A 23,548-nucleotide genomic window follows, 5' to 3' on the forward strand; every position below is an offset into this window, starting at 1 on the left:
TTCCTTAACTCTAGGCCCTGTGAGAGCAGAGCACCTTGTGGGTTTCAGTTACATTCTAACCCCCCCCCCCAAAAATGGATATACTGTACGAGCAACTAACTCTCAGACATCACGTTCCAACAAGAGCCAATAAAAGCAAAGATCTTTTTTAAATTCCATGTCTTTTGATAGGAAAAGTCTGACTTGTAGATTTGTGCCAGAATGGATCGCCTACGTGTCAGAGACCCAGTAGCTGATTAGAATGTAACACTGTGCACCAACTGACACGGTGAACAGCCACAAAATAGCATTCCTTTGTCCAGCCGGGTAGAAAATACAATTAAGGCGTTAGGAAACGGGAGTTTGGAGAAGCCTGATTATTCATTCATTTAGCATGTGGTACGACAGCAAGCATGTCACCCACCATCGGAAACTCTTAAAACTAATGCCAGCAGGGAGACCAAGCGTGAACACCCCCCCCCCCTCCCCTCCCCAGAGACCTAACATATTAGTTTGCCAATGGTGCCAAACTCAGCTAGCACATTTTTCACAATTAAGAGCTTCCCTGCTCCTATACCTCCATTAGAATTAAGTTATTGGTTGAACAAAGAGCATGAAGAACAATGGCTGTGCTGTCTAGGAATTAAACTCTTAGCCTCATGAGGGCAAAGCAAGGACAGAAGGGAAAAGCAACACGTCAACTCTCATTTGAGACACATTCAAGACAGCCTATTATGCATAAATTGTTGTTAGGTATACGCATAATTGATAGTATTTGTGAAATAAAAAAAAAGTTTCCTCTAGAGTTGCTTCTAAACTAATAATCAACGTAATGAAATGAGTATCAACATGGGACATAAATGGCACCTCTAAATAATGATCTCATATTAGGTGATGTGGTTGAGAACGGCCTTCCACCCGGCACCACCTCAGCTCATCACAGTAAGTAAACGTTGGCAAATCAAAATATGTCAGCTTAATCACACAAACCACCATAGTTATAGCGCTAGCTGAACTAGGCTATAACTGGATCCTGGCCTACCAAGGACTGAACACCTTCCCTCTCTCCCGGGCCCCACTATTCCACCCCAAAAAAAACACTACTGAAGGCAGCAGGAGCTATACTCAAAAGGAGAGATCTCAAAACAGAAAGACTGCAAGAACCTAAAAATGGCTAATGTATTGTGTTTTTGTGCTTCAAGACGAACAAATGTCTTTCAGAGAAAGAATTCAACAAACGAATAACTCAAATCTTACTTGGTTTATCATATATGTATTTGAACTGTATGAAGCCAACTTTATACGGAGAGTTAAACTCTTGACACCATAATCTGTTTTAGTTTTTATATCGCTATGCTAAAGAGTTAAAAATATATCATTTTAAAAAACAGGTTATTGGGGTTTAAAGTCCAAATGTTAATAAACCATACACATTCAAAAATAGCACCGACTTGCACTAAATCCATCAACTAAAAAGGTATTCCTGCATTAATTTCCACTGACTGAGGTGGAATTTCACTGACTCAACAATGCTAACAACGGATACACAACCTTAGTCCCTGACATAGAATTAGAAACAGTGCCCTATGAGAGAAAAGGGGTCAACTCCAGAGGATCTACGCAACACAACAGGAAACAGACCCAACTGAAAAGGTTTTCCACCCTCGCTCTTCAACCAACGGATGCATGTATGAACCAGAAATACACATGGAGGGAAGGGGAGGCTAGTGCGGATACATGACCCAGGAACCCACCCTGAACCATGTCCCATTCAGGGGAGACAACGAGGTGAGGCCAGAGACTCACCGGTGGGCTGGGTTCAGGGCGATGGCCCGGGGCTGGTCCAGGTCTAACCAGAAGAGCACTTTCCGAGAGGTGCCATCCAGATTGGCCACTTCAATGCGGTTGGTCTCCGAGTCAGTCCAGTATAGTTTACGGCCCAACCAATCACAAGCCAGTCCGTCGGGGGAGTCGAGGCCCGACACGACAACAGTCTGCCCTGTCCCCATGGCCTCTTTCACAGCTGGAAACAAATGCCAATATTTCAGTGGGAACACTTAGGTCTACACTTATCAACATCCCTCCATTAATAGTGACATTCTTGTGTGATTTGCTAGATTAAGCTTAGGTTGTATCCTTTTTCCAGTTCATCAATGCTTTGCAGAATATATTAAATGTTTAATTATATTTGCAACCAACTTAAAAACAACATATTTAACACACATACAAATGGAAGCCAACACAACATAAGTCCCTAACTGGCATGCGGCGCTGTAACGCTTACAGTGGGTGGACTGATTATAGTAGGTTTGCTTGATGGCTTCCTCGCTGACGTCGGTCCAGAAGATGAGTCCTTCAGAGTAGAGGAAGTCCACGGCAGCAGCATCCTCCAGATCACTGACCACCACCGCCGACTCCGGCCTCCCCACCACCACCAGCCTCACATCCCGCCGGTTGGCAAACAGCAGCAAGGGAGATCCTGAGGAAAATTAAAATACATTTTTATTTTAACGTTTTATTTTAATTTAAATAAGGTACACAGCCATTACACCCTACTCTCATTTAGGTTGAAAAGTGACGAAGAGAAGCCCATGACCTTTCATGTTAGTTATGTTTAGAATCAAGTTACATATTACACAAGGAGAGTGAAAGCCAATAGCAAAAGCTGGATTGCATAATGTGCCACCCAGTATGCAAGTGGTGACTCAGTGACTGCTGATTGGGATGGGGGCATTGGATGCATACACACAGACTGAGGTCATCACTGGCAGAAAGCACTGACAATGCTTGCGGAGAGGAGAGAGGTAGCCTAGTGGTTAGAGCATTGGGCCAGTAACAAAAAGGTTGCTGGATCAAATCCCAGCGATGACAAGGTAAAAATATGTTGTTCTGTCCCTGAACAAGGCAGTTAACCCACTGTTCCCCAGTAGGCCGTCATTATAAATAAGAATTTGTTCTTAACTGAACTGCCTAGTTAAATAAAGGTTCAATTTAAAAAATGTAATAAAAAGATGCCACCGTCAGCAATGTTTTACATACAAAGTTGTCAAAACATGTTCCTACTTTCTCTTGTTTAACCTTCAGTCCAAACCTGTAGGCCTAACCGACTAATCATAGACCATGTTGGAGCTGTTGTGAAGCTGCTGTGGACATCAGCTTGTTGCTGCTAAGAACTTCCTCTCCCTGAACAAGATTAAAACCCAGACTAACCATAATTTACTGCCCGTCTACACATCCTCAGAACACAACTCCTCATTATTGACTACAAAAGGGCTGTGAGGCAAATGAACTGAGATGAGCTACACGTTTAAATGTGATGGGAGACCTCATACTTTAGTTTCTCCCCCATCCTCCCTATATCTAGGCCTACGTGTCCAACATAAAATCATGGTCTAAGGAAGGTTATGTGCACATGTTAGACAGTGAGAAATACAGAAGATGGCTATCACACTGGTACTAGTGGAGAAATAAAGATGGAGAAGAAGCTTTAAAGCCACAAGTCACAGCCTAATTCTCCCATAAGGCCACGTGCGTCTCTCTTTCCTTTCTCCGAATCACAAGGTTCATAGGTCAATAGAGTTGTGACCTGGAGGGGAACAGAGGACCTGGAGAGGAACAGAACACCATCACTGCCTAAAGGTACGGAGAACTCTGCTACAAAAATGCCACAATCAGAGAAAGTCTCTAGAAACTAGGCCTAGTCAACATGTGGCATACAACAAGTAGACTACATACTTATTATGAGATCTCAAGGATGTAGCTTGGAAGTAAGTGGCCGTGTGTATTGGACATTGGAGTGTTGAAAACAAATACGCCCCATTGGTAATCCAAAGGCATTCCTAAAAAGACAGCAGAATGTGGAGGCCCAGAGAGAGAGAGTGCGAGAGGGACCACCGAAAGCCATCAGGGAGGATTCTTGACACCTCAGCCCCCAGTGGATACATAACAGTGGGGATTACAAAACTCAACAGCTGCACTTTTTATGAGATCTGAGCAGAGGCCTGTCCACTCCACATGCTGCAAAGCAGTCGCTCTAGGTCTCTGCCCCAAATGCACAATCCCAAGAGGCAGGGCCAGAAGCCAGTCTACCAGACAATGCCAGCTCTTTCCTAAACATCCATGACTGGCTCGATCCTTCACTGACAAGAATGTGGTTCCTTATTTGCCTATCATCATGGTCAAGTGGCTCCAACAGTTGGATTATCAAGCCAGCTAATACAGACATAGAAACGAACAGCCTATAGGCCACATTTTCATTTGGGGCTGTAGCTATAAGGATATAGTTTAACAGCCTTGAAAAATATCTTGCCGGTGAGGCAATCAGCAACTCTATACACTGGAAGGCTAGTTTAAATCAAAATGGCTGACCCTAAACAAAAACACTATAGTGCTTGTCCCTGTTTAGGTCCATCTTCAAAGCTTATGTTTCTGTCCCTCCTCAACAGTATTTCATTTTCTTTCTCAGCAACACTCAATGAAGAACTTTCCATCTGTATAAAACAGCAGGAGGAACCTGGAAACTTCCTTGAAAACGCACAATGAAAGCTCTGGCACTCAGGAGAATTGCACTCTCCGAAGATGGGCCCACCGTGAAGAGAGAGATTAAGACTGGGTATATAAAAATATAGGGTTCAGAAACTTAAATGCACTATGCCTCACATGAATTTTACACTTACGCTTTAAAAAAAAAGATGGCTCAAAGAGGGAGGAAAGTACAGCCTATCAGATAGGCTACTTACTACCTGAATAAGAAACTCAATTCTGCTCAAGGGCACACAGCTTGGGATACGATGCATACCAGAGTCTGCTCTGTTTTACTTTTACACAGGGTCCAAAAAAACCTAAACCTATTTCTCAGTAAGTCTAACTAAGTCAATAGCTGCCCAGCCATTTTTCTCTGCCAGTTTAAATGACTTATCAACATTGCATCATACCAGCTTTTCCAGTCAGTCATTTGAAAAGGGGGTGAGTTAGGAACACCTGGATCGTTTGTGGAAGAGGGAGCACAAAGGAACAGCTGAGGAGTCTGAGCTTGTCACCAGGATTAGCTGGCCCTCCACTGGGAGGAGAGACAGGGGGTGAAGGGAAGGGGGTGTCTACTCTACGAGCTTCAGAAGTGTCCTGAAAGGAAGGAAGGCAGAAAGCCTCCATTGCTCTAGCACTGTGCTCAGCTTGAGAAGTGATTCCCTCCCACTTATTTTCGTGTTCTGGTTGGGAGGAAGAACAGCTCCCTGGCTCCAAAGCCTTATCAGAGTGCTGTGCTGTGTGTGGTGTCTGAGGTTGTGAGGAAGAGTAGGTGTTAAGGAAAAGGGAGTGGGGGACCCATGGGGAATCTAGACTGCCTGTTACAGTGTACAGACTTCAGCTAAACGTCCTCTCCACATCCCCAGCTGAAATTAAACAAATAAGCTACTCATATTTCAAAAACTGATGTGTGAAAAAGATTAAATCTATAGACTACATTCTTCACCCATGGAATGGAATAACATTCACACCTCAAGTCGTGCAAATCTTCCCATACACTGCAAGGCTTTATTTTCACAGCAGAACAATTAGCCAAAACTGAGATCTATTGGAAAAATAGATCTGAAGGGATTGATTTATGATATGCAGTCACAAGAAAGCAACAGTTACTGAACATGGTCAAACCTAGTTTTTACATTTTAAACACTGAAGTGACTAAAGGGCTGAATCTTACCTTGGATGTATAATGCAAGTGTAATTTAAATTAATACAATCATACATAAAAATAATGATTTTATTTTTGATTGATACTAGTCAGAGGGTAATATAGGATTACAGTGCCTTCATAAAGTATTCACACCTCTTAGATTTAATTATCATCATCACAAAATACTATAATGTCAAAGTAGAAGACTCATGTTGGAAAGCAGACAACCAGGTTTTCCTCTAGGAAGTTGCCTGTGCTTAGCTCCATGCAGTCTCTTTTTATACAAATAAAAAACTCCCTAGTCCTTGCCGATGAAGAGCATATCCATAACATGATGCAGCCAACCCCATGCTTAAAAATATGAAGAGCTGTGCTCAATTTGTTGGATTTGCCCCAAACATAATGCTTTGCATTCAGGACAAAAGGTAATATCTTCGACACATTTTTTGCAGTATTATTTTAGTGCCTTATTACAAAACAGGATGTATGTTTTTTTATTCTGTACAGACTTCCTTTTCAGTCAGTCACTTAGTTTAGTATAGTGAAGTAACTATAATGCTGTTGAATCCATCATCAGTTCTCCCATCACAGCCATTAATCTGTTTTAAAGTCACCATTGGCCTCATGGTGCAATCCCTGAGCAGCTTTCTTCCTCTCCGGCAACTGAAACAGGAAGGACGCCTGTATCTTTGTAGTGACTGCATCTATTGATACACCATCCAAAGTGTAATTAATAACTTCACCATGGTCAAAAGGATATTCAGTGTCTGCTTTATAAAAATACAAAAAACACTTTACCCAACTACCAATAGGTGCACCTCTTTGCGAGGCATTGTAAAACCACCCTGGTTTTTGTGATTGAATCTGTTTGAAATTCACATCTCAGCTGAGGGACCTTTACAGGTAATTGTATGTGTGGGGTAAAGAGATGAGGTAGTCATTCAAAAATCATGTTGAACACTATTATTGCACAGTGTCAGTCTATGCACCTTATTATGTGACTTGTTAAGCACATTTTTACTCCAGAACGTATTTAGGCTTACCATTAGAAAAGGGATTTAATACTTTTGACTCAAGACATTAACGCTTTTAACTATAAACATAAATCTCAAAACAAAATTCCACTTTGACATTGTGGGTTATTGCATGTAGATAAGTGGCACACAAGCTGAATTTAATACATGTTCAATTCAGGCTGTAAAACAACAAAATGTGGGAAAAGTCCAGGGTCTGAAGGCACTGTATATGATAACTTGCCCAAATCAATGCTGGGGGAAATTATTTTTAAAATTAAGTGGGCATTAATCTGCCATTTTCCATTTAAAAGAATGGCCATAAAACCCAAAAAGATTCACTCTGTCTACTTCTTTCAAACTAATTGTGTACGATCATGCTAAACTACATACAGAAATATTGTATTGATTTATTTCTAGGCATAGCCAGCCTATATTCGATAAAAGGTGAACTAATAATTGAACTAATAATTGAATCTGTATATAGTCCATTCAGCCCTAGTCAACCTATTGGAAACAGCTGGCTAATAATGTACACACAAATCAAGAACATCTTTAGAACTAAACCCACTTCTAGACTTTTAGAGATGTTTGTGTGTGATTTCTAGTATTTACAAAAATATGTAAGTAAAATGGTCAAATGCATTTTGTTAGTGGTTTGACGATCCATCTTACAAAATATGTGTTTGGTTAAGGATTTTTTGGGGCAACTTCAGAAAAACACCCATCTCATTTGGTATTTGTGGTTAGCTACTTCAAAAAGTTTAGAGAAAAAAAAGAGAAACTTGTCCTTCACTTTCCCAAACTTTCTCGCACTTACAAGCAGAAAATCAAGGACTCCCAAATGACACCCGACACCGGCGATCAATCGCAGTACATTGAGGCCTCGGAGTATAGGCTTTAAAATGAACTTTTGCAGTTCCCCCTCAATAATTAAGTAAAGTTGCGCAGAATAAAATGTCTAATTTAATATTTTGGGTTTTGAACGTTTCACTATTGCTGATACATTGTGAAAGCAAGAGACAGTTTCGGCTTGAGTGAAATCCTGCGATTATCTTGCCACACAGTCAGTATCCAACTTGGAAAGAAAAGACTCAAAACGTATAATATTTAAAAGAAAATACACGCCAAGACATGCTAGAGTCTATTAAACTCTAAAATTTTAAAATATAAACTTATGGCTACTATAACTACCGACCTCTAGCGAGATACATTCACATATCACGTAGCTATAGCCACATTGCTTCCCAGAACTTTGCAGAGTCCGAGCAGAAACACGCTACTTACCACGAACCAGAGAGAGCAAGCTGCTATAAAACAGTAATTCCACAAGGAGAACGTCCATTGCTAGTGGTCGTGGCTTTAATTCCATAACCCCGACTCCATTATTCGGGTTATTTGTGCAAAAGAAAGTTTAAAAATCCGAGCTGGAGTCTTAATCGATACTTTTTATACTCTTGTTGGAAAGCTACTCCAGTCTGCCTTAATAGGCAGAGGCACTGACGAGAATGGAAACGGAAATTAGATGACGTCACTAGACATACAGTTACTTTATGCAGAGAGGAAGAGGCAAAGCGAGAGGAGTAAAACTGGGCACAATATCTATCTTCTCTAGCAGGTGGCGTTTTTTCCGCTTACCAAGCGAGGAGTTTTGGTATGGAGGTCAATGAATGCCGAATTTGGCTGACAAAAAAATGTAACGGCTTATTTGTAACGTGTGGCTTATTTGATCGAACATAAGTTTCATAATGCGTAGTTTCTTACAATTGTACTGATATAAGTAGGACACTTGACATCCCGGCAACTTTGAGAAATAACAGTTTATATCGGACTTGTGTCTGTTGTTCCACAAGCGTATCTGCCCTCTCATTGGCTAGAATGGTCCCACCTGATCTTGCCTTCCATTTTTGAAGACGTTTATTTTCATTGTTAGTGTACACTGGAGTATCTGCTCCATGTAATGGATCATCTGTGATTTGTGCGAGGGGTGGCCAATTACATTCAGTTTTCTTGATCCGCAGGTCGGGAGCCGACCAGGAACATGATTATAAATAATGTGTACTGCATATTGACCGCAAGAAGCGCAAACAGATATAGTACAAAACATAATAATTTCAAATCTTGATTACATTTGGATGTGATCACATAATGCTACTCTATATATGCATGGGAATAATTGGGTACAAATTTACTACATTAAAACCACTTTGAGCTGATTTCCTGGTGATTTAACAGTCTTTGCAATGTAAAACTTGATTTTTTTTTAAAAATCACCTGACAGCTCCAATAAATATACTTCCATAACAAGCTACGTTTCTATAAAGTGTCCGTCAAATATCTACTAAAGTAGCATACAAACGTAGCTTGTATCGAAACGATTGGTGTGTTTAGGCTTAGAATCAAAGATAATGTAGTAAATTTTATGTGACAGTGAGAATAATTTTGACCTGTAAAATATATTGTGTAGGCCACAGTGGATGTCAAAACATCAGTGACAAAGTGAGTCCATCTTGGTCCAGTGCAGGATGATTTATCTACAACATCTGCTCCTCAAGAAAAGTAGGCTATAGAAGGGTATACACTTCCTTACAGAAAATGGCAGGTAGGCTATACTGCATCAGCACAGAGGATATTTGGCATGAATAACCCTTTACTATTAGATTAACCTATATTATCTATCTATCAGTCGCCAAATGCCCGTTGGACTTTGATTTGCTTAGCTGACACTGCACTTAGCCCATAATGTGTCTGAGGCCGCAGAATGTAAACAAGGCATTTTGAACAAGGCACACGCACTTGGTCACTTCTACCCATATTCTCCATATTATATATAATGCAATAACGAAAAGTACTTTTATGAGAAACCATTTGCTCTTCGCTCTTTCACAAGACTCCAGGCACTGCAAACAGGATTAGGACATAGACCTGGCAGAAAAAGCACTCCTCTGGTTGAATGCTAAGGTTCTCCAACTGGCCTGAACTCGAAAGAGGGAAAGTAGAAGCATATGTCCCTCTCAGTGCGTGTGAGTGAGGCAGGAAACCATTCCCAGCCCAGAGAAATATGCTGTAATGAAACCTGCCTTTACAGTCACCTGCACCATATAGCCTGTGGCATTCCCTTTGATCCACTGGGCCCATCCACAAATAAAAAAAATCTGCCTTTCCATTGGTCTTTGTTGCTTATAAATATTGGGTTTGCAGTAATATACCCACGCCTCAGTGTAACAAATACCCCTCACACAGTAATGAAGTCCATGAGGGACAGGCCCTCTCAAAACAAAAGGCTTATACAGGCATCATGTCAGTGAGCTTATCACTAAACCCCTAGCTACCAGCTTCTTACCAGGTATTCATATTGCACATATTGCAGACGCATGTACTGGAGGCTCTGATTTCCTGAGCTTTCTGATTTGACAGTTACAGCGCAATACTGAGAACAAAACACCCACAACTAGAGCAAATAGAACATTCCCAAACAACAAAGTAAACCAAATATATGCATATTGGCAGCAATATATTGGGGTATGGCAGATACTGTAGTAACCAATTGTTAGTTATTTTTCTACTAAAAGCAATGTTCTTTGGCAGTGATGTTGCATGAGGCAAAAAGGCTGTTTTATTGCTAAAATATTCTCAGAAATTGAGAAACTAGACCCTGTGTGGACCAGGACTTTCACTGGAAAACTGTGTGGGGAACAGGGATAAAGTCCACAGTAACGGTTGTTTGAACAAGACATTTTAGAAAGCATTGGCATGAAGAGAGAAGTCAGCAGAGAAGCAAACGAGAAACATAACTTAACAACCTTTGGCACCTCAAGGCAGTTCTCTCCTAAATGTTACTCTAATGGAATCCATGTTCTCCCTTTTCAGCTTTTTCCCCCCTCAAAATAAATGCTGCCCTGGCGTGTGCTTTGTAAATGTGTCGGACCACCTCCACGCTCATTTTCTTCTCTGCCAATTCATTCCTAGTCCAGACCTTCACTACAAAAACACACATTACATGTGCATCATATTCCCAGGAAGCTATTACTGTTGTTACACCCCCAGCTGATTGATATGCCCTTCTAAAAACACATTGAATCTCTCCCTGAAACACAGCATATACACAGTCGTGCAGACATGTTAAGAGTCTTACAAGAGTTGAGAGAATCAAAGACTACTAATGCATCTCACTGAAGCGCTGATTAATCCTTACTGACATTACATAACTTTGTTGTTTTTTTGGGGGGTTTGAAAGAAAAATCAATTTCATTCTTAATTGTTTTCTTTACTGGAAATAACATCTCATAGCACATTAGTAAGATTTAAATTGGCACATAACAGGCCTTCAGACCCGTTTCCAACCTTGACAGAAGTTCCTCCACATTAGAAAGTCTCTCTTGGTTATCATATAACCGTTCCTTCTTCTTCGTCATGGAATGGAGTTCATAAATGGCTAGACAATTCCATTGGCTTTAACGTTAATGTGCTTCAGTGCTACAGTGATCATTTTGGCCTTCAATCTTAATCCAAGGACAGGAATGGTAAACAAAGAAACATGCAAGTCGTGAACAAAGGAAAATAGCATGAAGAAATATACAAAAACGTACACAAAGCAATGGATACATACAAGTGAAAAATGTACAATAAATGAAATACCAGAGATGTAAATAAAGCTACATCAATAAACATTTTCCACAGAACTCAGAATGATATTCACCATTTTTTTTTTTTTAAACGGAACACTTAACAGTCTATGGCCATAATCCTATTGGTTTGAGGTGGAATACTAATCTGCATAGAAATGTAAGACATAGAAATATAGGACTAACAAACCAATGTGGTGATACAACAGCAGGGGCAACTTATATTTGAATAATCTCTGTATGCTGGAGTACCTTTAAGACAGAAATGTTACACAATACTAGGGCAAAGGCCGCTGCAACATTGACAATCTCTTAACTCATGTTATTAACCCTTTCCGATAAAGAAAATGTAAAAATAGAAATAACCGAACCATGTTGAAATGTAAACACTCAACTATCACTTTTAAACGCCTGAATCAGAATACATTCCATTGATGAGATAGTCCACCTGGTTGTAGTCTTTCCTCCTGTAACTCTTATAGGCCTGTGTGAGGAAGAGAACAACTGTAACTAGGAAGAAGAGGAGGCCAAATAAGAGAACAGCCAATAGAGCGCTTGTGTCCACCAACTGGCGAGTCAGAATCTCGCCGGCAACAACATCTATAATGGCTCTGTTGGGTTCTTCGTCCAGCCTTTTTGTGCTGACCTCAGCAGTGGCAGTTGAAGGAACCATGGCATTTCCGGAGGTAGCTTGAGAGCTGGGGGCCTCCGGAATGGTTGGTGACGGCTTCTTCTCCTCATCTGTAGGCATGTCTGCGGTGGTGGTTGTTTTTGGAGTGGTAGTTGACGGTAATGCTGTTGTTTTTATTGTGGTGGCAGTTGTTGGTATTTTTGTTTTGGTGGTAGTTGGTTGTGTTGTGGTGGTATTGGTAGTAGTTGGCATTGCTGTTGTGGTGGTAGTAGTCATAGTGGTGGTTGCTGTGGTTTCTGATTCCGTTATTGTCATTATCTGTGTGATGGCTGGTGGAGTCATAACAGTAATAGATTCCAGCTTTACTGAAGTGGCTGTGGTTATTACTGGACTTTGGACCTTTGACTTGTGGGATGTCTCAGATAGTGTAGCTGCTGTGTCATTCTTGAGAGCTGGCAAAGGTGCTGCATTCATGGTAGATGCAGTTAAGACATCAGGAGAGTCTCCAGCAGTTGGAGCCTGACCAGCATCGCTGTGCTGTGAGGTAGAGCCGGCCTCATTGAGGGCAGAGGTTTGTGTAGTTTGATTGGCATTATTGCCGACTGTCAATTTATGCGCAGTAGGGTTCTTATGTTGGCTTTCTGACGGTGTTACGGAACTTGAAGACTGAGTGACATGTATAGCGTCTCTCTTAAAAACACTGATGTCTGTTTCTGGGGGGCGGAAAAACAGATTTAAAATACTGTGACAAATGTAAAGGCATTACACGACATGCATTTCAATCACAACATTGATGGTTAATTTACAACCCTTGGAAACCAAAAGATTCAGTAACTAGATCAACAAAAAATATTAATATTGGTAATAAGAAGCTAATAAACATTCTCCACCCAAGCATTGTGTACACACCTTGTTCCCTTATCAGGTCAGCGACGGAGATACTGCTACAGTTGGTGCAATTTGGACATGTCAAGAAAAAGCAGGTGGACTTCTCTTTCCAAAAGACAGCATGATCACATGTCACATTGAGTGAGCCTGTGGAATAAAACACACAAAAAAAATGTAATAATGTAATCTTACATTCAGTCAAAATCATATCCAATATTAAGCCAGAAATTGTACCAGTCAAACGTTGACACACCTATGAGTTTGACTATTTTCTACATTGTAGAATGGCGAAGACACCAAAACTATGAAATAACACATATGGAATCATGTAGTGACCAACAAAAAAATAAAAAATAAGAGTTAAAAACAAAAATGTATTTTATATTTGAGATTCATCAAAGTCGCCTTGACAGCTTTGCACACGCTTGGCATTTTCTCAACCAGCATCATGAGGAATGCCTTTCCAACAGTCTTGAAGGAGTTTCCACATATGCTGAGCCCTTGTTGGCTGCTTTCCCTTCACTCTGCAGTCCAACTCCTCCCAAACTATCTCAATTGGGTTGAGGTCGGGTGATTGTGGAGGCCAGGTCATCTGATGCAGCACTCCATCACGCTCCTTCTTGGTCAAACAGCCCTTACACAGCCTGGAGGTGTGTTGGGTCATTGTCCTGTTGAAAAACAAATAGTGCAAACCAGATGGGATGGTGTATCGCTGCAGAATGCTGTGGTAGCCATGCTGGTTAAGTGTGCCTTGAATTCTAAATAAATCACTGACAGTGTCACCAGCAAAGCACCCCCACACCTCCTCCTCCATGGTTCACGGTGTGAACGACACATGTGGAGATCATCCGTTCACCTACTCTGCGTCTCACGAAGACACGGCGGTTGGAACTAAATATCTCAAATTTGGACTCATCAGAACAAAGGACCGATTTCCACCGGTCTGAGGTCCATTGCCCGTGTTTCTTGGCCCAAACAAGTCTCTTCTTCTTATTGGTGTCATTTAGTAGTGCTTTCTTTGCAGCAATTCTGCCATGAAGGCCTGATTCACACAGTCTCCCCTGAACAGTTGATGTTGAGATGAGTCTGTTACTTGAGATGAGATGAGTCTTACCTTTCTAGGGAGTTTTTCCTAGCCACCGTGCTTCTACACCTGCATTGCTTGCTGTTTGGGGTTTTAGGCTGGGTTTCTGTACAGCACTTTGAGATATCAGCTGATGTACGAAGGGCTATATAAATACATTTGATTTGACTTGAACTCTGAAGCATTTATTTGGGCTGGAATTTCTGAGAATGGTATTTGAATTTATTATGGATCCCCATTAGTTCCTCCCAAAGCAGCAGCTACTCTTCCTGGGGTACAGCAAAATTAAGGCAGTTTATACAATTTTAAAAACATTACAATACGCTCACAGATTTCACAACACACTGTGTGCCCTCAGGCCCCTACTCCACCATACAGTTGAAGTCGGAAGTTTACATACACCTTAGCCAAATACATTTAAACTCAGTTTAACAATTCCTGACACTTAATCCTAGTAAACATTTCCTAGTAAAAATTCCCTGTCTTAGGTCAGTTAGGATCACCCCTTTATTTTAAGAATGTGAAATGTCAGAATAATAGTAGAGAGAATGTTTATTTCAGCTTTTACTTCCATCATCACATTCCCAGTGGGTCAGAAGTTCACATGCACCCAATTAGTATTTGGTAGCATTGCCTTTCAATTGTTTAACTTGGGTCAAACATTTTGGGTAGCCTTCCACAAGGTTCCCACAATAAGTTGGGTGAATGTTGGCCCATTCCTCCTAACAGAGCTGGTGTAACTGAGTCAGGTTTGTAGGCCTCTTTGCTCACACACACACTTTCAGTTCTACCCACACATTTTCTATGGGATTGAGGTGAGGGCTTTGTGATGGCCACTCCAATACCTTGACTTTGTTGTCCTTCAGCCATTTTGCCACAACTTTGGAAGAATGCTTGGCGCCATTGTCCATTTGGAAGACCCATTTGCGACCAAGCTTTAACTTCCTGACTGATGTCTTGAAATTGCTTCAATATATCGACATCATTGTCCTTCCTCATGAAGCCATCTATTTTGTCAAGTGCACCAGTCCCTCCTGCAGCAAAGCACCCCCACAACATGATGCTGCCACCCCTTGCTTCACGGATTGCAAGCCTCTCCCTTTTTCCTCCAAAAATAACAATGGTCATTATGGCCAAACATTTCAATTTTTGCTTCTTCAGAGCAGAGGGCATTTCTCCAATAAGTATGATCTTCGCCCCCATGTGCAGTTGCAAACTGTGGTCTGGCTTTTATTAATGGCGGTTTTGGAGCAGTGGCTTCTTCCTTGCTGAGCAGCCTTTCGGGCTATGTCGATATAGGATTAGTTTTACTGTGAATATAGATACTTTTGTACCGGTTTCCTCCAGCATCTTCACAAGGTCCTTTACTGTTGTTCTGGGATTGATTTGCACTTCTCACCAAAGTACGCTCATCTCTAGGAGACAGAATGAGTCTCCTTCCTGACCGGTATGATGGCCGCCTGGTCCCATGGTGTTTATACTTGCGTACTATTGTACAGATGAACCTGGTACCGTCAGGCGTTTGGAAATTGCTCCTAAGGATGAACCAGACTAGTGAAGGTCAACAAAAACAATTCTGATGTCTTGGCTGATTTCTTTTGTGCCTCTCATAGTCTGTTCTGGACTTGGGGACTGTGAAGAGACCTCGTGACATGTCTTGTGGGGTGTGCAAGGGTGTCCAAGCTGTGAGCCAGTAGTTTAGACAGACAGCTCGGTGCATTCAACATGTCTCATAAATAAAAGTAGTGATGAAGTCAATCTCTCCTGGACTTTCAGCCAGGAGACATTGACATGCATATTATTAATATTAGCCCTCTGTGTACATCCAAGGGCCAGCCGTGCTGCCCTGTTCTGAGCCAATTGCAATTTTCTTAAGTCCTTTTTTGTGGCACCTGACCACACGACTGAACAGTAGTCAAGGTGTGACAAAACTAGGGCCTGTAGGACCTGCCTTGTTGATGTCGTTAAGAAGGCATAGCATTGCATTATTATTGACAGACTTGTCCCCATCTTTGCTACTACTGCATCAATATGCTTTGACCATGACAGTTTACAATCTAGGGTTACTCCAAGCAGTTCAGTCATAAACTTGCTAAATGACCACATTATTTATTACAAGATTTAGTGAGTGTTTTGTTCCAAATACAATGCTTTAAGTTTTAGAAATATTTAGGGCTAACCTATTCCTTGCTACCTACTCTGAAACTAACTGCAGCTCTTTGTTGAGTGTTGCAGTCATTTCAGTCACTGTAGTAGCTGACATGTATAGTGTTGAGTCATCCGCATATATAGACACTCTGGCTTTACTCAAAGTCAGTGGCGTGGCATGTCTGGCAAAAGTCAGTGGCGTGGCATGTTTTAAAAAAACAAGGGGCCTAAATAGCTACCCTGGGGAATTCCTGATTCTAACTGGATTATATTTGAGAGGCTTCCATTAAAGAACACCCTCTGTGTTCTGTTAGACAAGTAACTCTTTATCCACATCATAGCAGGGGGTGTAAAGTCATAACACATACATCTTTTCAGCAGCAGACTATGATCGATAATGTCCAAAGCTGCACTTAAGTCTAACAAGACAGCCCCCCCATCATTTTCTCACCAATTTCTCTCCTTCCATCAGTCATTTGTGTAAGTGCTGTGCTTGTTAAGTGTCCTCCCCTATAAGCATGCTGGAATTCTGTCATCAATTTGTTTACTGTGAAATAGCATTGTATCTGGTTAGAAAAGTTTATTCCAAGAAGATAGTAAGGGTTGGTAACAGGCTGATTGGTCAACTATTTGAGCCAGGAAAGGGGGCTTTACTATTCTTGGGTAGGGGAATTACTATTGCTTCCCTCCAGGCCCGAGGGCACATGCTCTATAGTAGGCTTAAAATGAAGATGTGGCAAATAGGAGTGGTAATTTCATCTGCTATCATCCTCAGTAATTTTCCATCCAGATTGTCAGACCCCGGTGGCTTGTCATTGTTTATAGACAATTTTCTCTTCACCTCTTCCTCAAGGACTTTACAGAATGCAAAAGTACATTTCTTGTCATTCAGAATTTGGTCCGATATACTTGGATGTGTAATGTCAGCGTTTGTTGCTGCCATGTCATCCCTACGTTTGCTTACCTTGCCAATGAAAAAGTCATAAAAGTAGTTCTCAATTTGCAGTTCGTTTGCCAATCAGTTGGGCTGCCAGACTTAATTGCCATACCTTTTGCCTCATCCCCCAACCATACAATTTTTCAATTCCTCATCAATACAAGGGGATTTAACAGTTTTTACAGTAATTTTCTTAAATGGGTGCGTGCTAATTAGTAACTGGAATAAGTAGTTTCATAAGTGAGTCATCAACATATGAATCACTACAAAACTGGTAACTAATAAACTTATCCTCTGCAGCAGAGGTAACTCTGGGTCTTCCTTTCATGTGGCGGTTCTCATGAGAGCCAGTTTCATCATAGCGCTCGGTGGTTGTTGCTCCTGCAATTGAAGAAACTTTCAAAGTTCTTCAAATGTTCCGTATTGAATGACCATGTCTTAAAGTAATGATGGACTTGTCATTCCTCTTTGCTTATTTAAGTTGTTCTTGCCATAATATGGACTTGGTCTTTTACCAAATGCAGCTATCTTTTGTATACCAACCCTACCTTGACAACACAACTGATTGGCTCAAACGCATTAAGGAAAGAAATTCCAAATGCATTCCAGGTGACTACCTCATGAAGCTGGTTGAGAGAATGCCAAGAGTGTGCAAAGCTGTCATCAAAGCAAAGACTGGCTACTTTGAAGAATCTCAATTATACTTTTTTGGTTACTACATGATTCCATTTGTATTATTTCATAGTTTTGATGTCTTCAGTATTATTCTACAATGTTGAAAATAGTCAATAAAGAAAAACCCCGGAATGAGTAAGCTTGTCTAAACTTTTGACTGGTACTGTATATTAACTCAAGACTGAAGAATGGAACATACCAAGAGCATAGTTATGCAGGCAACATAAATATAGCTGGTCAACAAATAACACTTCAGGAGTTATCCAAACATATCTCCCAAAAAGTTGCCGCAAAAACCCCTGGGAATTCTTTTAAAAATGTTCACCACAGGGACTAGGGTTGTCAGCGTGGAATGAAATAAGAGTAGTACTGAAAAATAGAGTAAAAACAGTCTCAGCAACCACCGTCCGTGTTTATCAGGAGATCTGGGATCCATTACAGAAACAGATGGGAGAAAAACAGGCCTGTTTACGTCTCCTTTGATCCCTTCCAAACTCGTGTGCTGGAGCTATCCTCTCAGTTACACACCTCTGCCTCAACATCCAGCCGTGCACGCCTGATGGCTCTCTTCCCACTGCAGAGCAGACCTACTGATGAGGATAACAGGTGGGGAAAAGCAGAAGAGCGGAGGCGGCCCTGGGCCTGCACCGAGGAGAGGAGCCGGCCCCACCGGGGAGTCAATGTGAGAGGAGGCAGAGCGAGTTGTGCGAACTCAAGTCTGTCTCCTCTCCTGCTTTATTTTAAAGCTGCTGCTAGGCGCCGAGGAATCAAAACTCCTTTGTGGTTTAAAAACTTCAGGTGAAATGATGATCGAGCAAGAAGAGAGAGGAAAAAAAAGTTTGTCCTAGAGAGCCATTCCTGGTCAGTGATGGCAAACTAACTGGAAGGCCAGATGCTTTGTGTTTTTAATGATTCCCCAGCTGTTCCAAATGGGATGGGAAAAGAGTGTGGAGAGTTGGAAGTTGAGGAAAGCAGGGAGAGGGGGTAAGAATATCAATGTTGCAGACGGCCCCTCACTCCCCTTCCTCTTAAGTTACTAGGGGGTCACCGAATGCTAGGGGCATGACGTGTCCCAAACATACAGGTCTCTAAGCTGGAATGCTAAATGATTATGTATTTATAGCTCTCTGTCATACCACACATTACATGCTTCCAGATGGTAATGGCGACCTTGTTTTCATGCCCTACTACTTTTCAAACCCACATTGCCTCTCGGAAACCCTGTCGCGTGTTTAGGGTGGATCATGTGGTGTAACTGGAAGAAGGCTGGGCCAGTTACAACTAACTCCTCCCATGGAGATAACTGCCTTTGGGTTATATGTAGCGATGCATTTGCTGCATAAATCTGACCAGACTCAGGTAGTGCAGCAAGAAGTATTGTAATATCTAATTTAAAGAACCTGTCATGACAAAGGCTGTCTTAGCCTCCAGTATTTATGCTGCAGTAGTTTGTGTCGGGGGCTAAGATCAGTTTGTTATATCTGGAGTACTTCTCCGGTCCTATTCGGTGTCCTGTGTGAATCTAAGTGTGCGTTCTCTAATTCTCTCCTCTTTTTCTTTCTCTCTCGGAGGACCTGAGCCCTAGGACCATGCCCCAGGACTACCTGACATGATGACTCCTTGCTGTCCCCAGTCCCCCTGGCCGTGCTGCTGCTCCAGTTTCAACTGTTCTGCCTTATTATTATTGGACCATTCTGGTCATTTATGAACATTTGAACATCTTGGCCATGTTCTGTTATAATCTCTCCCCGGCACAGCTAGAAGAGGACTGGCCACCCCACATAGCCTGGTTCCTCTCTAGGTTTCTTCCTAGGTTTTGGACTTTCTAGGGAGTTTTTCCTAGCCACCGTGCTTCTACACCTGCATTGCTTGTTTGCTTGCTTACTTCTACACCTGCATTGCAGCACTTTGAGATATCAGCTGATGTACGAAGGGCTATATAAATAAATTTGATTTGAATTTGATTTACACAGGCAGCCCAATTCTGATCTTTTTTCCCAATTAATTGGTATTTTGAACAATAAGATCCAAAAAATATCTGATTTAAAGAGATGTGATTGGGCAAAAGACAAATTAGTGGGAAAAAATACATTGAATTTGGCTGTCTATGTAAATGCACCCTCACCACTCATGGGGTAAGGCTCTCCAAAGCAGTGCCAAGCACATACACAACACAGCAAGGCCTAAGAATCTCTTTCATCTTAAATCTGAAACACATGGTTGCTTTGAAATTATATGTCCTTCAGTAGAAAGATGTGATTTGGGGGGAAAAAAATAACATTATGGCTACTCCCATATCGGCAGTGTTCCTGCTTTATCCAAGAGGTAAGCTTTGAGATGTAGGTAGGTAGCATGCATGCAGCTTATCTTTTTCTATAAAAGAGCTTCCTTCAGGTTATGAGTGACTAACGTTTATACGAGAAGTAGTAAGACAATGTATCAAACATTGGTGAGCTTTAGTGGACTGGTGTACATTCCACAACCAGAACATATTTTATGTTTTCAGTCAAATAGAGTTGGAGCAAAGATAAAGTATTTATGTGTGTTTTCACTTTTCACCTGTGGCAACACACCTGATTTGATGATTTTGATTCAAAACTTACATGCTTCAGAGCAATGGGTTTGCTCTGTCATTGTCTGGCTGGCCACAATGCTGAACTGGCTGGCCACATGGGATGACAGACAAGATAGCACCAGGAGCCCAAGGACAGGGGACAGGACGAGGAGAAGATGCAGGGTCATGGTGAAATGGTGGCACACACACTGGGCAGGGAAAGGAAGGTGGTGGACACGAGTCACAATGAAGGCAGGGGACACACCACCATCACAGCTCTAACATCTACAGGAGGGCACAGAAATGGAAAAAGGTCTTATTAAAGATATTTTCAGCAGTCATCATCCCATAGAATTGCATATAATTTACAGACATGTGTTTGCATTTTAATGTTGTACTTTTATCTTCCATAAAGCCATGGTTGATGGATCACTTCCATCTCAATTTTATTCAAGACACGCATTGCCATTAAAATAATGAATTTTGAAGTTTCACATTTGTAGCGAAAAAGACAAAAACATGTTTGATTCTGGCTCCAGGTAGCCAATGTCTGTGCCATGAGCTGTTTAGAGACCAATTGCAAGTTTGACTCATGAGCAGCATCTAGCGGGATTACTACAAAACATACAACTGTTTTAAAATTATATCACCTGTTACAAATTGATGATATAGTTCAAGTTTCATGTAACATCTGAGGATATGTATAATGATTTTTTGATCTAGCCTAGTTAACGAAGAATAGACAGAGGGATAGATGCTTGTAGCAGAACACATATTTCACCATTGTACTGGGCAGCGTAGTTATTTCTGATACCATCACAATTCTGATACCATAAATAGGCTATCATACACGTATATTTGGAAACATTCCTAACAATGAGCTAATGATGAAGGCGCGATTTCACCTGGCATAGAAAATGTGCTCACTCGTCAAGACACTGCTGTTCGGAGGAGCTAGCTAACAATCACTTCAAACTGAAGCTGGAAAGACTGCAAACTACCTGCACTTCGTTTTGACTTATTTTAATTTCTTTGTATATATCCATTAAAATTATGCCAGTTGATTCATGATTGACTGGCTAAGAAACGCTGTCTGCTTGTCTGTCTCGATCATTACAGCAATACAAGGTTTATACAAATCTCCGCTGTTGAAAACTAAATGTTAGTCTAAAATAAAAATGTGATAATGTCTAGATGCTTTTTATAGTGGAGATCAAGTTTATAAATTGCCTGGCTGGGCTGATGAGACTGTGGATTGCGCAGTGAGATGGAACAGTAAAATGGTACTTTAACTCACAGATTTTGCCAGAGGTAATTTGTGGTATAGACACCGGCTGGAATGCGGTGTTGTATAAAATTCAGTTGTTCAACAATTCCGTGGCCCTCACAGCGGTTTTAGCATTCCAGAATATTGTTAAATCCTTGAGGACACTCACTGTTTATAGAGTAAGATGACAGTTGACTATTCTGTATCATGTTATACAGTAGTAAGAAGCCAACCCAAATATCAAACCATTGTCAAACACCCAGAAAAGGAACATGCATACATTCTACAAGAAACAAAATCTCTCACCATTGCTGTCCTCAAGATATAATGGTTACACCTTTTCAGACCTCTTGCTGGCTCTGCCCTAAATGTAAACACCACTTAGCTGAACAAATTGCCATAGTCCACTGCATGCGTGCCAACTTGGTGATCATGTGATGAACAGATTTCACTCCACTCTATTCTCCACCCAACTTTCATTGCACAAATGGACAGTTTACAGAGTAGTTAACTAGTTACATGTGTATGAAAAACACCAGGGACGTCTGGCTTTGTGTATTTATTACCAATGAGCATTGGCAATATGGTTAAACCTTAACGTCCCATCATCAAACCACACTAGCTAGCTATATTTGTTTTGTAGGAGATTTTCCAGTCATCTGATGATTCTCAGTACCTATACTGTTCTCTTTGAAGTATAAATAATACATCGATATAAGTTTAAATATTAGACATGTGTAAGCAGAATGAAGGCTGAAGTCCATGTGAGTGTACAAAGCTGGATCAACATCGAATTCACCATTGGACATGTAAAAACAAAACGTAAGCAGAATCTGTGTAGATGAGGCAAGGTAAACTAACAAGACGTGACTGGTCTGGGCTATATGTGATCTGGTGAAGGCTACTGGACACACACATGAGTTAATCACACAGACAACATCAGCCTGAACTTGTAAAGACCTTTGGACAGGAATATTAGCCAAGGGGTATGCATGTCACACCCCCAATATAATCTATGCCCCAATATCTGAACCAATAAGAATGCAAACTAAGTAAGACAACATGATTCGTAAAGTGGAGTGACAATGTTATGGAAGGGTAAAACTGTATAAAAGCCCAGCACTAAGAAGGAGGCCGTTTTTCCATGGAATTGCTCAGGTTCTGTTACTTTTGTAATAAAGTCTAATTGAATTTACAAGCTCCTGTATCTGAGAAGTATTTGATCTAATATTTTCTAGAACAATTTCCTGAACACTCAACAAACATCTGTCTTCAGACCTCTTCCCCCAGTCATTTTGATAGCTGCTAACTTAGCTAGAAGCCAACAGTTATGGAGTTAGCTATGAGCTAGCTAACAACATTGTGCTTCCTACAATTAACTTAACCTTTTGGCTGTAGCTACGTTACTGAAATTAAGAGACAGGTGCTTGCTAAATCGAAAGCTAGCTGTCCATGTGGCTGATTGTGTAGCTAACAGGCCAGCGTTTCTAGATCGGCAACAGTTTGCCAATCAGGATAGATACCATCAAATCCACCGTAGGTAGTCTAGCCACTACTCCCACTATTTGCTACCTAGTTGTAACGTAGTAGCTAGCGGCCATCTAGCTAACGTTAGCCAAAGACCAACTCACTCACCCAGGCAGGAGGAGGCTAAATGCACAACTTTTAGCTAACTTCTGTTCTTGTAGCTAACACCGTAGTAGTTAACGATTTACGTATGGGCTAAAAAAGCTATGTCATGACACGCAGTCAAACACATCCTCCTTCCCAACACATACTATTTAGCTAGCCATTAACCTCATAGATGAGAACAATGATAAAGACATTTCACCGGATGTATAACTGTGAAGCATCCGCCTGGCGTCCCCTTACTACCAAATATGGTGGTGAGGGGAAGCCCAGTTGTCGGCAGTGGGAGAAGATGGAATTTTGGCCGAGATTCTGCAAATGCTCTCATCGATGAAATATTTGATCACAATACAGTTTTCTGTTCCCAAAACTAAAATCTATTGCGAACAGAGTGGACTAAGTTTGGTAGACTATACCCTTTGCCAAAGTTTCCAAAAAATGGCGTTG

The 23,548-nt window shown here is 41.2% G+C and overlaps 2 protein-coding genes across 3 annotated transcripts in view; both read right to left on the bottom strand.

The window, feature by feature from the left end:
* Positions 1–8,222, bottom strand: part of LOC118396551 (low-density lipoprotein receptor-related protein 5-like) — a 52,096-nt gene extending 43,874 nt beyond the window's left edge. The window contains 3 exon segments of the mRNA XM_035790813.2: positions 1,786–2,002; positions 2,264–2,458; positions 7,951–8,222. Of these exon segments, the coding sequence (XP_035646706.2) occupies positions 1,786–2,002; positions 2,264–2,458; positions 7,951–8,035 (497 nt within the window). The 5' untranslated portion in view covers positions 8,036–8,222.
* Positions 8,223–10,909: 2,687 nt separating this feature from the next.
* wu:fa25f02 (uncharacterized protein C11orf24) lies at positions 10,910–23,294 on the bottom strand. Of its 2 annotated transcripts, none has more exons than XM_035790814.1 (4): positions 23,108–23,294; positions 20,255–20,490; positions 12,829–12,954; positions 10,910–12,632 (listed from the first exon to the last, which is right to left on the bottom strand). In XM_035790814.1, the coding sequence occupies exons 2-4, from the start codon at positions 20,391–20,393 to the stop codon at positions 11,692–11,694; spliced, it is 1,206 nt and encodes a 401-aa protein (XP_035646707.1). In that variant the 5' UTR covers positions 20,394–20,490; positions 23,108–23,294; the 3' UTR covers positions 10,910–11,691. The 2 variants fall into 2 exon arrangements, with proteins under 2 accessions (XP_035646707.1, XP_052321600.1); XM_052465640.1 differs by lacking the exon at positions 23,108–23,294 and adding an exon at positions 21,779–21,904.
* Positions 23,295–23,548: the final 254 nt, after the last annotated feature.

This window comes from Oncorhynchus keta, chromosome 17 (assembly GCF_023373465.1).
Source record: "Oncorhynchus keta strain PuntledgeMale-10-30-2019 chromosome 17, Oket_V2, whole genome shotgun sequence".
In the NCBI taxonomy this organism is placed as follows: Eukaryota; Metazoa; Chordata; class Actinopteri; order Salmoniformes; family Salmonidae; genus Oncorhynchus; species Oncorhynchus keta.